Consider the following 16,574-nt stretch of genomic DNA (forward strand, 5'->3'; position numbering starts at 1 on the left):
TAACAGACACTGTTCTGGAGAAAACTGTCTTAAAAGACAGAGAAAAATGTTTTAACAGATACTGTTCTGGAGAAAACTGTCTTAATAGACACTGTTCAATAGCAATCTGACTTAACAGACACTGTCCTAGAGAAAACTTTCTTAACAGGCACTGTTCTAGAGAAAACTGTTTTAACAGACACTGTTCAATGGAAATCTAACTTAACAGACACTGTTATAGGGAAAACTGTCTTAACAGACAATGCTCTGGAGAAAACTGTCTTAACAGACACTGTTCTGGAGAAAACTGTATTAACAGATACTGTTCTACAGAAAATTGTCTTAATAGACACTGTTCAATAAAAATCTGACTTAACAGCACTATTCAGTAAAAATCTGACTTAACAGACACTGTTCTAGAGAAAACTGTCTTAACAGACACAGTTCTAGAGAAAACTATCTTAACAGATACTTTTCTATAGAAAACTGTCTTAACAGACACTGTTCTATAGAAAACTGTTTTAACCGACACTGTTCTAGAGAAAACTGTCTTAACAGACACTGTTCTAGAGAAAAGAGTCTTAATAACTGTCTTAGCAGACACTGTTCTTTAGAAAACTGTCTTAACAGACACTGTTCGGCAGAAAACTGTCTTAACAGACACTGTTCTAGAGAAAACTGTCTTAATAACTATCTTAGCAGACACTGTTCTTTAGAAAACTGTCTTAACAGACACTGTTCTAGAGAAAAGTGTCTTAATAACTATCTTAGCAGACACTGTTCTTTAGAAAACTGTCTTAACAGACAATGTTCTGGAGAAAACTGTCTTAACAGACACTGTTCTATAGATAACTGTCTTAACAGACACCGTTCTAGAGGAAAATGTCTTAACAGACACTGCTCTAGAGAAAACTGTCTTAACAGACACTGTTCTAGAGAAAACTGTCCTAACAGACACTGTTCTAGAGAAAACTGTTTTAACAGACACTGTTCAATAGAAATCTGACTTAAAAGACACTCTTATAGGGAAAACTGTCTTAACAGACAGTGTTCTAGAGAAAACTGTCTTAACAGACACTGTTCTAGAGAAAAGTGTCTTAATAACTATCTTAGCAGACACTGTTCTTTAGAAAACTGTCTTAACAGACAATGTTCTGGAGAAAACTGTCTTAACAGACACTGTTCTAGGGAAAACTGTCTTAACAGACACTGTTCTAGAGAAAACTTTCTTACAGACACTGTTCTATAGAAAACTGTCTTAACAGACACTAATCTTAAGAAATCAGACACTGTTGTGTAGAAAACTGATTGCCCGAATAATATAAAACAGATTTTGTTGATTTCCGAAACATTTCAAAGTTCATTATGTTTTTTATTAGGTCTGCATTTTGGCCTTCAGTGTAAAAGACCGATTAAAAAACAACAACAAATATATAGAATTAAAAGAAAAAAAAAAACAAAAAAATATATTTTGCACAGTAGCAGTTTTTGGTGTTTAATGTGAGCTTGATTTTTACAGTGAAAACAGCAGCAACTATAACGAAATCAAGAACAGCAGCAACAACAACAACAACAACAACAAAAACATGATGCAAGTCAGACCAGCCAACCATCCACTAACTGACACTCTTAATGGTAGTAGTACAAGAATACAAGAAGTAGAAGCAATAGTTGCAGAAGTTGTAGAAGTAACATGCTCCAAAACCATAACAACCGTTGTTGGTAGCAGGCTCATAAACTACACCAACTAAAGCGGCGGCAGCAGCAACAACAGCAGTAGTCAACAGCCAAGCTCTACTACTAACAGAAGCCTAAACAGCAGCAGTTGCCACAATAACAACAAAACTCTTTCTCTTAAATGAATGAAGTAAGAAGCAAGAAGAAAATTTCGAAAGAACGAATGAAAAAAAGGCTTTTTGTTCAACATGCAACAGCATTCTTCGTGTCATTGCAATGTCTTGCAATTGCCTTAAAAAAATCTATATATTTACGAGCAACAACAGCAGCAATCAGAAGAAGAAAAAAATACAAATTCAAGCTGAAAAATATGAACGACAGGGAGAAGTTGGATGGACGGACGGACTTGCAAACAACCTAAGAAAGAAAAAATCCACCAAAAAAAGTAGATATATGCAACATTGTTGTTGCATTTTTTTGAGTTTTTAATTTGTGGCTACTCGTTTTGCGCTGCAACAATAACAACCAAATAAATAACAACCACGTAGAACAACAACAACAACAACCAAATCGAAAAACCTTTTATGCGACTCTAAAAATTCTACTCTAAAACGACATTGGTAAAAAAAAACAATCAAAAGAACAACCACACTAACCTCCTCCTGACTTGTTGCAGTCACTCAGCCCATGAGCCAACCATACCCAAACTGTTGCCAGTCTGACTGTCAGCCAGGCTGACTTGGTTGGTTGGTTAGTTGGTTTCTTTAGCTGCACTGCTGCAATGTTTTGCGGGTATGAAATATTATATTTATATGAGAATTTTTGATTAATGACCCATAATCAAAGTTAATGGACTTTTTGATTATCATGTTTTTTTAAACAACATGATGGAATGCCCGCGTCTACTCGAATACTTCTTCTACTTCTGCCTCTACTCCTTGGTATCTCTCTCTCGCTCTCCTACACGTATCGTTTCATCTTGAATTTTTTTATTTTGCTGACTTGTTATTGTTTTCCTTAACATTTTTTGTGTTTATTTTCAAAAGAAAGCTTTTGTTGTGTTTTTTTTTTTTTATTGTTAAAAATCAAATATTTTGAAGGACAAATTCAAATGGTATCTGTTTCCAAGAAAATATATAGAGTTAAGAGCAGTACTATGTTTAAATAGAAGGATCTTTAACTCTTCTATCATTCTTAACAGACACCGATGTATAAAAAACTGTTTTAACAGACACTGTTCTATAGAAAACTGTCTTCAGCAGACACTGTTCTATAGAAAACTGTTCTTTACAGACAATGTTCTATGGAAACATTGTTTTCTATAGAAAACTGTCAAAACGGACACGGTTCTAAAGAAAACTTTCTTAACACACACTGTTCTAGAGAAAACGGCCTTAACAGACACTGTTTTAGAGAAAACAGTCTTAAAAGACACTGATTTATATAGAAAACTGTCTAAACAGACACTCTTCTATAGAAAACTGTCATAACAGGCTCTGTTATAAAGAAAACTTTCTTAACAGACACTGTTCTGGAGAAAACTGTCCTAACAGACACTGTTCTAGAGAAAACAGTCTTAAAATACACTATATTGAAAACTGTCTAAACAAACACTGTTCTATGGAAAACTATATAAACAGACACTGATCTATAGCAAACTATCTAAACAGACACTGTTCTATAGAAAACTGTATAAACAAACACTGTTCAGTGTCTAAACAGACACTGTTCTATAGAAAATGGACTAAACAGACACTGAGCTATAGAAAACTGTCTAAACAGATTCTGATGTATAGAAATCTGCCTTAACAGACACTGTTCTATAGAAAACGATCTAAACAGACACTGATCGATAGAAAACGATCTAAACAGACACTGATCTATAGAAAACTGTCTAAACAGAAACTGTTCCATAGAAAACGGTCTAAACAGACACCGTTCTATAGAAAACAGTCTAAACAGACATTGATCTATAGAAAACTGTCTAAACAGATTCTGATCTATAGAAAGCTGCCTTAACAGACACTGTTGTATAGAAAACGGTATAAACAGACACTGATCTATAGAAAACTGTCTAAACAGATTCTGATCTATAGAAAACTGTCTAAACAGATTGTGGTCTATATAAAGCTGCCTTAACAGACACTGTTCTTTAGAAAACGATCTAAACAGACACTGATCTATAGAAAATTGTCTAAACAGATTCTGATCTATAAAGCTGCCTTAACAGACACTGTTCTATAAAAAACGATCTAAACAGACACTGATCTACAGAAAACTGTCTAAAGAGACACTGTTCTATAGAAAACGGTCTAAACAGACACTGATCTATATAAAACTGTCTACACAGATTCTGATCTGTAGAAAGCTGCCTTAACAGACACTGTTCTATAGAAAACGATCTAAACAGACACTGTTCTATAGAAAACGATCTAAACAGACACTGATCTATAGAAAACTGTCTCAACAGACACTGTTCTATAGAAAACAGTCTAAACAAACACTGATCTATAGAAAACTGTCTAAACAGGTTCTGATCTATAGAAAGCTGCCTTAACAGACACTGTTCTATAGAAAATGATCTAAACAGACACTGATCTATAGAAAACGGTCTAAACAGACACTGATCCATAGAAAACTGTCTAAACAGATTCTGATCTATAGAAAACGGTCTAAACAGACACTGTTCTATAGAAAACTGTCTAAATAGACACTGATCTATAGAAAACTGTCTAAACAGATTCTGATCTATAGAAAACGGTCTAAACAGGCACTGAACTATAGAAAACTGTCTAAACAGATTCTGATCTATAGAAAGCTGCCTTTACAGACACTGTTCTATAGAAAACGGTCTAAACAGACACTGATCTATAGAAAACTGTCTAAACAGATTCTGATCTATAGAAAGCTGCCTTAACAGACACTGTTCTATAGAAAACGATCTAAACAGACACTGATCTATAGAAAACAGTCTAAACAGATTCTGATCTATAGAAGGCTACCTATAGAAAACTCTCTAAAAAGACACTGTTCTATAGAAAACAGTGTAAACAAACACTGATCTATAGAAAGCCGCCTTAACAGACACTGTTCTGTAGAAAATTGTCTTAAAAGACACTGATCTATAGAAAACTTTCTTAACAAACACTGTTCAATAAAAAACTGTCATACCAGACAATGTTTCAAACATAAGGAAACTGTTATGAATTGACATTGTTCTATAAGAAAACTGCCAGAAAAAAACTGCTTTTAAAAATTTATGAAAAAAATATTAAAATTTTGTTTTTTTTGTTTTTTTTTTTCATTAAAAGTTTTTTTTTTTTCAGAAAATCATTATAAATTTAACGTTATTTATATTCTCTAAAAATTAAATATTTATCTAATGATTAATTTGTCAACATTCAAAATTATATCTAAAGAAATACAAGCTTAAACAAAAAAATACCTTAAATAAACAATTTATAATAAAAAAAATAATAAATATTTTATTTTAGATAAAATATTTTGTTAAAAAATTAAAATAAAGAAAACAAAATTAAAGTTAATTAAAGAAAAAATAAATATTGGTCAGGGTAACATGATATTAAAAGTAAAAGTAATGATAAAAAAGATTTAGAAGCAAAATGGTCTAAGTAATTTTAACAACTAAGCAGGAAAGACTTAAATAAAGTAAAGGGGACTTTAAAATTTTGTAAAAATAGGAAAACAAATAAATGCTTAATACGTTTATTAAAAATAAAAAAATTTCTTAAAATTTAACATAACCCTATTTGTTTCTAACAGTATGTTTGCAATAGTATTTGTCAATTATTATTATGAATTTAAATTTCATTTCTATTTATTGTAAAAAATCTTTAACATTTTGCCCCCAAACACTCCTTCCTAAGAGGGCTTTAAACGATCATTCATTCATTTCGTTCGTTCGATCGGTCGGTTCGGTCAATCAACTGACATTTTAAAAGAATTTTTCTTGCTTGAACTAAAATACGCCCACATTTTGTCCTTAACGATTAAACAACGATTTGAATTCAAATTTAAAATTTTAAAATGATAATTTATTTTATCTCGAACAACAACAAAAACAACAAAAATGCTGCTCCATTAATTTTCTGAAGGTTGTCAAATAAAATCTATCTCTATTGTATTTAAAAAGTACGACGTATGAGTAGACAAAAAGCAAAACTATGTTTATAAAATAGTTCCATTGTTGTTTGTTGGCTGTTTTAGCGGTACAATAATAATAAAACTAATAATGAATGACGACGACTGAAACGACTGACTAAATGGATGAATGAAGTGTATGAATTATCGAAATGACTGGGAGAGAGGCGTGTGTGAATAATTGCGTTTAGTTGTTTGTGAAGAAAGACACACTTTTTTTCTAGTTTTACCTTTATATACATATTTTAAAATATTAGTCTGATGATTTTGTGGAAAAAAATTAATAATAATAGTGTGATATTAAAATAAAAAACGTGTGATAGCACACTCTCTAAATTATATATGAATAGTTTTTCCAATATTCAGATGTGGGTGTTTGGAGTTATTTTGTTACGATAAAATGTTTTAAAACCCAATGGGAAATTTTGAGCATTCTGAAGAAACGAGTCATTTGCAACTAATATATTTTAACTATAGTCTAGTCTATAGTGTAGTCTATAGTGTAGTCTATAGTCTAGTCTATAGTGTAGTCTATAGTCTAGTCTATAGTCTAGTCTATAGTCTAGTCTATAGTCTAGTCTATAGTCTAGTCTATAGTCTAGTCTATAGTCTAGTCTATAGTCTAGTCTATAGTCTAGTCTATAGTCTAGTCTATAGTCTAGTCTATAGTCTAGTCTATAGTCTAGTCTATAGTCTAGTCTATAGTCTAGTCTATAGTCTAGTCTATAGTCTAGTCTATAGTCTAGTCTATAGTCTAGTCTATAGTCTAGTCTATAGTCTAGTCTATAGTCTAGTCTAGTCTAGTCTAGTCTAGTCTATCTAGTCTAGTCTTAGTCTAGTCTATAGTCTAGTCTAAGTCTAGTCTATAGTCTAGTCTATAGTCTAGTCTATAGTCTAGTCTATAGTCTAGTCTATAGTCTAGTCTATAGTCTAGTCTATAGTCCGTAGTCTATAGTCTAGTCTATAGTCTAGTCCTATAGTCTAGTCTATAGTCTAGTCTATAGTCTAGTCTATAGTCTAGTCTAATAGTCCTAGTCTATAGTCTAGTCTATAGTCTAGTCTATAGTCTAGTCTATAGTCTATAGTCTAGTCTAGTCTAGTCTATAGTCTAGTCTATAGTCTAGTCTAGTCTAGTCTAGTAGTCTAGTAGTCTATAGTCTAGTCTATAGTCTAGTCTATAGTCTAGTCTATAGTCTAGTCTATAGTCTAGTCTATAGTCTAGTCTATAGTCTAGTCTATAGTCTAGTCTATAGTCTAGTCTATAGTCTAGTCTATAGTCTAGTCTATAGTCTAGTCTATAGTCTAGTCTATAGTCTAGTCTATAGTCTAGTCTATAGTCTAGTCTAAAGTCTAGTCTATAGTCTAGTCTATAGTCTAGTCTATAGTCTAGTCTAGTCTATAGTCTAGTCTATAGTCTAGTCTATAGTCTAGTCTATAGTCTAGTCTATAGTCTAGTCTATAGTCTAGTCTATAGTCTAGTCTATAGTCTAGTCTATAGTCCAGTCTATAGTCTAGTCTATAGTCTAGTCTATAGTCTAGTCTATAGTCTAGTCTATAGTCTAGTCTATAGTCTAGTCTATAGTCTAGTCTATAGTCTAGTTATAGTCTAGTCTATAGTCTAGTCTATAGTCTCATAGTCTAGTCTATAGTCTAGTCTATAGTCTAGTCTATAGTCTAGTCTATAGTCTAGTCTATAGTCTATAGTCTAGTCTATAGTCTAGTCTATAGTCTAGTCTATAGTCTAGTCTATAGTCTAGTCTATAGTCTAGTCTATAGTCTAGTCTATAGTCTAGTCTATATAGTCTAGTCTATAGTCTAGTCTATAGTCTAGTCTATAGTCTAGTCTATAGTCTAGTCTATAGTCTAGTCTATAGTCTAGTCTATAGTCTAGTCTATAGTCTAGTCTATAGTCTAGTCTATAGTCTAGTCTATAGTCTAGTCTATAGTCTAGTCTATAGTCTAGTCTATAGTCTAGTCTATAGTCTAGTCTATAGTCTAGTCTATAGTCTAGTCTATAGTCTAGTCTATAGTCTAGTCTATAGTCTAGTCTATAGTCTAGTCTATAGTCTAGTCTATAGTCTAGTCTATAGTCTAGTCTATAGTCTGGTCTATAGTCTGGTCTATAGTCTAGTCTATAGAAGTCTAGTCTATAGAAGTCTAGTCTATAGAAGTCTAGTCTATAGAAGTCTAGTCTATAGAAGTCTAGTCTATAGAAGTCTAGTCTATAGAAGTCTAGTCTATAGAAGTCTAGTCTATAGAAGTCTAGTCTATAGAAGTCTAGTCTATAGAAGTCTAGTCTATAGAAGTCTAGTCTATAGAAGTCTAGTCTATAGAAGTCTAGTCTATAGAAGTCTAGTCTATAGAAGTCTAGTCTATAGAAGTCTAGCCTATAGAAGTCTAGTCCTATAGAAGTCTAGTCTATAGAAGTCTAGTCTATAGAAGTCTAGTCTATAGAAGTCTAGTCTATAGAAGTCTAGGTCTATAGAAGTCCGGTCTATAGAAGTCTAGTCTATAGAAGTCTAGTCTATAGAAGTCTAGTCTATAGAAGTCTAGTCTATAGAAGTCTAGTCTATAGAAGTCTAGTCTATAGAAGTCTAGTCTATAGAAGTCTAGTCTATAGAAGTCTAGTCTATAGAAGTCTAGTCTATAGTCTAGTCTATAGTCTAGTCTATAGTCTAGTCTATAGTCTAGTCTATAGTCTAGTCTAGTCTAGTCTATAGTCCAGTCTACAGTCTATTCTATAGTCTAGGCTATAGTCTAGTCTAGTCCATAGTCTAGTCTATAGTCTAATCTATGGTCTTGTCTATAGTCTAGTCTATAGTCTATATCCAAAAGAAAATATGAACATGTTCTTTTATTTAGATCCACTGTTCAACATTAAATATATCACCCCGACAACAAGAACTTTATTTTTTTCATCTTCAACTTTCCTGGGAATTTCTCAATGAAATTATCTCGAGTCTTTATTATGATAATTAATAACATAAAAAAACCAACACTGCGTGAGATTATTAGAATTTTTTGTGCAAAATTTTTGGAAGTTCTTTGTTTAAATGAATTTATTTAAATTTAATACGTTTTTTATGTAATTTCTATAAATTCTTAAAAACTGATGTAATAAATAGAGAAATATACCATTTGGGGTTTTTTAAATATTTTTCAACAAATCTCAAACAATTTTTTTTTTTTTTTTTTTTTTGTAAATTAATACATTGTTAGCAGTTAATGGTAATTTGCTATTGTTGTTGTTATTATTGTACTATTAAGTTAATATCGCCCACTAACAAAAGACGTCATTGTTTACAAAGTTATTCCAGAGAGACAGACAGACAACCAACCCGTCTACTTGTTGTTTCTATTTATTATTATTTATGCCGTTTATACCGGTATTTTGTCAAAAATGAAGTATTTGAAACAAAAACTACAACAAGATGTACGAAAAAATGCCGGTATTTGAATAAATAGGTATTTAATAAAATAAAATATAGAAAATGTGTTAAATTTATCATAAATATTTTTATCTACTGAATTGTAAAGTATAAAGAAAGAGTAGAAGAATAATATATGAAAGTTACATTATAAAAGTAGTATACAAAGGGAAAAAGAAATATACACGCCTGGTATAAAATTGACACCAAACTGTTTATAATTTTTCAATAACATCTGTTGTCAAAGTATATACATACGTGACAAACAATCCGTTGCCAATAATGAGTTTACCAAGTTTGTTAACATTTAGACAACGGATGTGTATAAAATTTAGATTTCAACAACGAATTGTTGCAATGTTGACAACGTTGCCTTGTCAACATTACATAATGTTGTCGTACGTATGTATATACTTTGACAACGGATGTTATTGAAAAATTATAAACTCTTTGGTGTCAATTTTATACCAAGCGTGTATATTTCTTTTTCCCTCTATATATAGATAAAGATGGATTGGGATCGATTTGTGATCATTCATATTTTAGCGCAAATATCAATTTTTATTGAAAAATTCTAAAATCGTTAAGAAGTTAGTAAATAAGCGTTTAAATAGAAAAAGGAGCTCGATCTGTGATCACTCATATTTTGGACCAAAAATAGATTTTTAGTGAAAAATTTTAAATCGTTAATAAGTTAGTAAATAAGCGTTTAAATGGAAAAAGAAGCGCGATCTCGATCTACTATGGACTACACTCATATATAGTCTAGTCCATAGTAGTCTATAGTCTAGTCTATAGTCTAGTCCAAAGTCTAGTCTATAGTCTAGTCCAAAGTGTAGTCTATAGTCTAGTCCATAGTCTAATCTATAGTCTAGTCTATAGTCTAGTCTATAGTCTAGTCTATAGTTCTAGTCTATAGTCTAGTCTATAGTCTAGTCTATAGTCTAGTCTATAGTCTAGTCTATAGTCTAGTCTATAGTCTAGTCTATAGTCTAGGTCTATAGTCTAGTATAGTCTAGTCTATAGTCTAGTCTATAGTCTAGTCTATAGTCTAGTCTATAGTCTAGTCTATAGTCTAGTCTATAGTCTAGTCTATAGTCTAGTCTATAGTCTAGTCTATAGTCTGTCTATAGTCTAGTCTATAGTCTAGTCTATAGTCTAGTCTATAGTCTAGTCTATAGTCTAGTCTATAGTCTAGTCTATAGTCTCGTCTATAGTCTAGTCTATAGTCTAGTCTATAGTCTAGTCTATAGTCTAGTCTATAGTCTAGTCTATAGTCTAGTCTATAGTCTAGTCTATAGTTAGTCTAGTCTATAGTCTAGTCTATAGTCTAGTCTATAGTCTAGTCTATAGTCTAGTCTATAGTCTAGTCTATAGTCTAGTCTATAGTCTAGTCTATAGTCTAGTCTATAGTCTAGTCTATAGTCTAGTCTATAGTCTAGTCTATAGTCTAGTCTATAGTCTAGTCTATAGTCTAGTCTATAGTCTAGTCTATAGTCTAGTCTATAGTCTAGTCTATAGTCTAGTCTATAGTCTAGTCTATAGTCTAGTCTATAGTCTAGTCTATAGTCTAGTCTATAGTCTAGTCTATAGTCTAGTCTATAGTCTAGTCTATAGTCTAGTCTATAGTCTAGTCTATAGTCTAGTCTATAGTCTAGTCTATAGTCTAGTCTATAGTCTAGTCTATAGTCTAGTCTATAGTCTAGTCTATAGTCTAGTCTATTGTCTAGTCTATAGTCTAGTCTATAGTCTAGTCTATAGTCTAGTCTATAGTCTAGTCTATAGTCTAGTCTATAGTCTAGTCTATAGTCTAGTCTATAGTCTAGTCTATAGTCTAGTCTATAGTCTAGTCTATAGTCTAGTCTATAGTCTAGTCTATAGTCTAGTCTATAGTCTAGTCTATAGTCTAGTCTATAGTCTAGTCTATAGTCTAGTCTATAGTCTAGTATATAGTCTAGTCTATAGTCTAGTCTATAGTCTAGTCTATAGTCTAGTCTATAGTCTAGTCTATAGTCTAGTCTATAGTCTAGTCTATAGTCTAGTCTAGTCTATAGTCTAGTCTATAGTCTAGTCTATAGTCTAGTCTATAGTCTAGTCTATAGTCTAGTCTAGTCTATAGTCTAGTCTATAGTCTAGTCTATAGTCTAGTCTAGTCTATAGTCTAGTCTATAGTCTAGTCTATAGTCTAGTCTATAGTCTAGTCTATAGTCTAGTCTATAGTCTAGTCTAGTCTATAGTCTAGTCTATAGTCTAGTCTAGTCTATAGTCTAGTCTATAGTCTAGTCTAGTCTATAGTCTAGTCTATAGTCTAGTCTATAGTCTAGTCTATAGTCTAGTCTATAGTCTAGTCTATAGTCTAGTCTATAGTCTAGTCTATAGTCTAGTCTATAGTCTAGTCTATAGTCTAGTCTATAGTCTAGTCTATAGTCTAGTCTAGTCTATAGTCTAGTCTATAGTCTAGTCTATAGTCTAGTCTATAGTCTAGTCTATAGTCTAGTCTATAGTCTAGTCTATAGTCTAGTCTATAGTCTAGTCTATAGGTCTAGTCTAAGTCTAGTCTAGTCTATAGTCTAGTCTATAGTCTAGTCTAGTCTATAGTCTAGTCTAGTCTAGTCTAGTCTATAGTCTAGTCTATAGTCTAGTCTATAGTTTAGTCTAGTCTATAGTCTAGTCTATAGTCTAGTCTATAGTCTAGTCTATAGTCTAGTCTATAGTCTAGTCTATAGTCTAGTCTATAGTCTAGTCTATAGTCTAGTCTATAGTCTAGTCTATAGTCTAGTCTATAGTCTAGTCTATAGTCTAGTCTATAGTCTAGTCTATAGTCTAGTCTATAGTCTAGTCTATAGTCTAGTCTATAGTCTAGTCTATAGTCTAGTCTATAGTCTAGTCTATAGTCTAGTCTATAGTCTAGTCTATAGTCTAGTCTATAGTCTAGTCTATAGTCTAAGTCTATAGTCTAGTCTATAGTCTAGTCTCTATAGTTAGTCTATAGTCTAGTCTATAGTTAGTCTATAGTCTAGTCTATAGTCTAGTCTATAGTCTAGTCTATAGTCTAGTCTATAGTCTAGTTCTATAGTCTAGGTCTATAGTCTAGTCTATTAGTCTAGTCTATAGTCTAGTCTATAGTCTAGTCTATAGTCTAGTCTATAGTCTAGTCTATAGTCTAGTCTATAGTCTAGTCTATAGTCTAGTCTATAGTTAGTCATAGTCTAGCTATAGTCTAGTCTATAGTCTAGTCTATAGTCTAGTCTATAGTCTAGTCTATAGTCTAGTCTATAGTCTAGTCTATAGTCTAGTCTATAGTCTAGTCTATAGTCTAGTCTATAGTCTAGTCTATAGTCTAGTCTATCAGTCTAGTCTATAGTCTAGTCTTAGTCTAGTCTATAGTATAGTCTATAGTCTAGTCTATAGTCTAGTCTTATAGTCTAGTCTATAGTCTAGTCTATAGTCTAGTCTATAGTCTAGTCTATAGTCTAGTCTATAGTCTAGTCTATAGTCTAGTCTAGTATAGTCTATAGTCTAGTCTATAGTCTAGTCTATAGTCTAGTCTATAGTCTAGTCTATAGTCTAGTCTATAGTCTAGTCTATAGTCTAGTCTATAGTCTAGTCTATAGTCTAGTCTATAGTCTAGTCTATAGTCTAGTCATAGTCTAGTCTATAGTCTAGTCTATAGTCTAGTCCTATAGTCTAGTCTATAGTCTAGTCTATAGTCTAGTCTATAGTCTAGGTTATAGTTAGTCTATAGTCTAGTCTATAGTCTAGTCTATAGCCTAGTCTATAGTCTAGTTTATAGTCTAGTCTATAGTCTAGTCTATAGTCTAGTCTATAGTCTAGTCTATAGTCTAGTCTATAGCCTAGTCTATAGCCTAGTCTATAGTCTAGTTTGTTAGTCTAGTTTATAGTCTAGTCTATAGTCTAGTCTATAGTCTAGTCTATCGTCTAGTCTATAGTCTAGTCTATAGCCTAGTCCTATAGTCTATAGTATAGTATAGTCTATGGTCTAGTCTATAGTCTAGTCTATAGTCTAGTCTATAGTCTAGTCTATAGTCTAGTCTATAGTCTAGTCTATACTCTAGTCTATAGTCTAGTCTATAGTCTAGTCTATAGTCTAGTCTATAGTCTATGGTCTAGACTAGTCTATGGTCCAAATCGAATTTTGTGCAAAATTCTAAAATCCTTGATAAGTCACTAAATAAGCGTTTAAATGGCAAAAGGAGCTCGATCTGTGATCACTTATATTTTTGATAAAAAATCGATTTTTTTAGTGAAAAATTCTAAAAACGTTAAAAAGTCGATAAATAAGCGTTTAAATGGCAAAAGGAGCTCAATCTGCGATCACTTATATTTTTGTTCAAAAATCGATTTTTTAGTGAAAAATTCTAAAAACGTTAATAAGTCGATAAATAAGCGTTTAAACAGAAAATGGAGTTCTATCTGTGATCAATCATATTTTTGACCAAAATCGATTTCAGTGAAAAATTCTAAAAAAGCTAATAAGTCAATTACAACTTTTCCTGAGTTTAGCATACAAATTGCAAACATTTCTATCTGTCGTAAGCGAACCCAAATTGATTACAAAACAATGTATGACTTTTTTGATTAAAATGAATACGAATACTTGAGCAATAGTTTAGATTCAAAGATACAAGTTTCGTTTTTATGCAATCAAACCCCAGAGTGAGTTCATACATATCTAGTATTCTATTACTAAATTAATTTCCTACAACAATTGGACACTTTGTCAATTTTATGCGCTATTTTTTTTTTCGTTTTGTTCAGTTTTTTTTTTTTTTTTTGCAATTGGAGAAAATGTGAAACTTATTCAAAATACAAAACACATGGAAATATTTTTTTTTTAAATGAATTGAGGACAAACAATAAAAATGAATTAAATGGGTGTGATGTGGAAATCATTTGAATTTAAAAAGAATACAAAAAGAAACAACAAAAGAATGCAGATTGTTGTTGGTTGTAATCAATTTGACAAATGTCATAATTAAAATAGAATTTTCGAAAAAAACAGTTGCAAAAGCTAATAGTATAGAACATTTTTAAAGCTTTACAAAATCAATCAATATTTATCACTCTATGCTCTTGTTCTTAACACCACTGTGTCTTTTATAAATTTATTTGGCAAATTTGCATATGAAGAAAAAATAAACGTCTCAACGAAATGATTAACTGTGTGATAAATTTTATAGTTTAAATAAAATATTTGATTTCAGGTTAAATGAACATAAAATTAACATTAACATTAAAATGTTTAGAGTTATACACACATGTTTGTCGTCTTAATAACACACACACACACACAAACATGCGTTAGATATTTATTGAGCCCTCATATTGTATTCGGTATTTGTTTATTATTTCATGGATTTTCTCATAATTTCGTATGCAAAAGTTTAAGAAAAAAAACGTTTGAATAAAGATGAGATGAGAAACGACATTAAAATCGTTGTCGTCACCTTCGCTCACTCTCCACCTCCTTTCATTAGTTTCAAGATACGATTTCTATTACCAAAACAAGAAAGATCACTGAACAAGATCCATTTTCCAAATCCATATGCTTATTTGCTAAATTATCAATGATTTTTGAATTTTTCACTAGAAATCGGTTTTTGGTTAGAAATATGAGTGATCACAGATCGAGCTCCTTTTACCATTTAAACGCTTAATTACCGACTTATTAAGGATTTTAGAATTTTTCACTAAAAATCGATTTTTAGTCAGAAATATGAGTGATCACAATTCCAGCTCCTTTTTCCATTTAAACGCGTATGATCAAAGATCGAGCTTCTTTTTCCATTTAAGCCCTTATTTACTGAGTTATTAACGATTTTAGAATTTTTCACTAAAAATCGATTTTTAGTCAGAAATATGAGAGATCACTGATCGAGCTCCTTTTTCCATTTAAATGCTTATTTACTGACTTATTAACGATTTTAGAATTTTTCACTAAATATGGATTTTAGGTCAGAAATATGAGTGATCACAGTTCCAGCTCCTTTTTTCATTTAAACGCGTATGATCAAAGATCGAGCTTCTTTTTCCATTTAAGCCCTTATTTACTGAGTTATTAACGATTTTAGAATTTGTCACTAATAATTGATTTTTGGTCCGAAATATGAGTGATCACAGTTCCAGCTCCTTTTCCATTTAAACGCTTATGATCACAGATCAAGCTTCTTTTTGAATTTAAGCCCTTATTTACTGAGTTATTAACGATTTTAGAATTTGTCACTAATAATTGATTTTTGGTCCGAAATATGAGTGATCACAGTTCCAGCTCCTTTTTCCATTTAAACGCTTATGATCACAGATCAAGCTTCTTTTTGAATTTAAGCCCTTATTTACTGAGTTATTAACGATTTTAGAATTTGTCACTAACAATCGATTTTTGGTCCGAAATATGAGTGATCGCAGATCGTGCTTCTTTTTCCATTTAAACGCTTATTTACTGACTTTTTAAAGACTTTAGAATATTTCACTAAAAATCCATTTTTTACCAGAAATATGAGATCTCACAGATCGTGCTCCTTTTTCCATTTAAACGCTTATTTACTGACTTATTAACGATCAATTATTTCATATAAAAAATCTATTTTTGTAAAGAAATATGAACAATCAAGTCCGCCAGACATTTTAAATTTAAAAAATAGATTTCAATTATGTGTCTAAAACCAGGGAATGCCCCAAACGATTAGATAAATAAGTAGTACTTAGAGGTACTGATAATCAAATTAACACGGCAACTCTATATGGTTGTTTACCTTAGTGTGTCTCCAAAATATTTATGGTATGACAGACAAACAGGGCAAAAGAATTCAGTTGACAAGCAGATAAAATAACTTTATACTTAGTTAAATATTATTTTTTGCGTGTGTGCTTTTTTTTTTTGCAATTCAACTGATAAATATTTATCTATTTGTTTATTTATTTATTATTTTAAAAATATTTTTTAACCATATTTTATGCATATTTCTATGATGAGTTCACTTCACATACTAATGGCAAAAAGGCGCTCACAGCTCAGCACACACACACACAATACGGTAATTCTGTTTGTCTGTCTTTTAGGCCGGCAGTTGAGTTAGTGATCCAGCCAAATAGTCAGTCAACCAGTTAGTTGTTCGTTCAGTCATTAAATCAGTCATTCAGTTAAATTGGTGTGAGTATGTATGATTGTTTTTTAACTGATGTTATTTATTAGAGTTGTCATTCCAATACTTTAGTGTTTGTGTTGGTATCATCATTGTTACATCAAATTTTATTCGTAAACATTTACTAGGTCCATCCCAACTGCCACACACAACCCACAAAAACAAA

At 31.5% G+C, this 16,574-nt stretch overlaps 1 protein-coding gene across 1 annotated transcript in view; it reads left to right on the forward strand.

Moving 5' to 3' along the window:
- Positions 1-1,565: 1,565 nt before the first annotated feature.
- Positions 1,566-16,574, forward strand: part of LOC119612394 (tetratricopeptide repeat protein 8) — a 30,626-nt gene continuing 15,617 nt past the window's right edge. The window contains 1 exon segment of the mRNA XM_037968200.1: positions 1,566-1,667. Within this exon segment, the coding sequence (XP_037824128.1) occupies positions 1,566-1,667 (102 nt within the window).

Source organism: Lucilia sericata, unplaced genomic scaffold (genome assembly GCF_015586225.1).
Source record: "Lucilia sericata isolate MDLA Ls3-8-SP2 unplaced genomic scaffold, ASM1558622v1 Contig001680F_arrow, whole genome shotgun sequence".
Lineage (NCBI taxonomy): Eukaryota > Metazoa > Arthropoda > Insecta > Diptera > Calliphoridae > Lucilia > Lucilia sericata.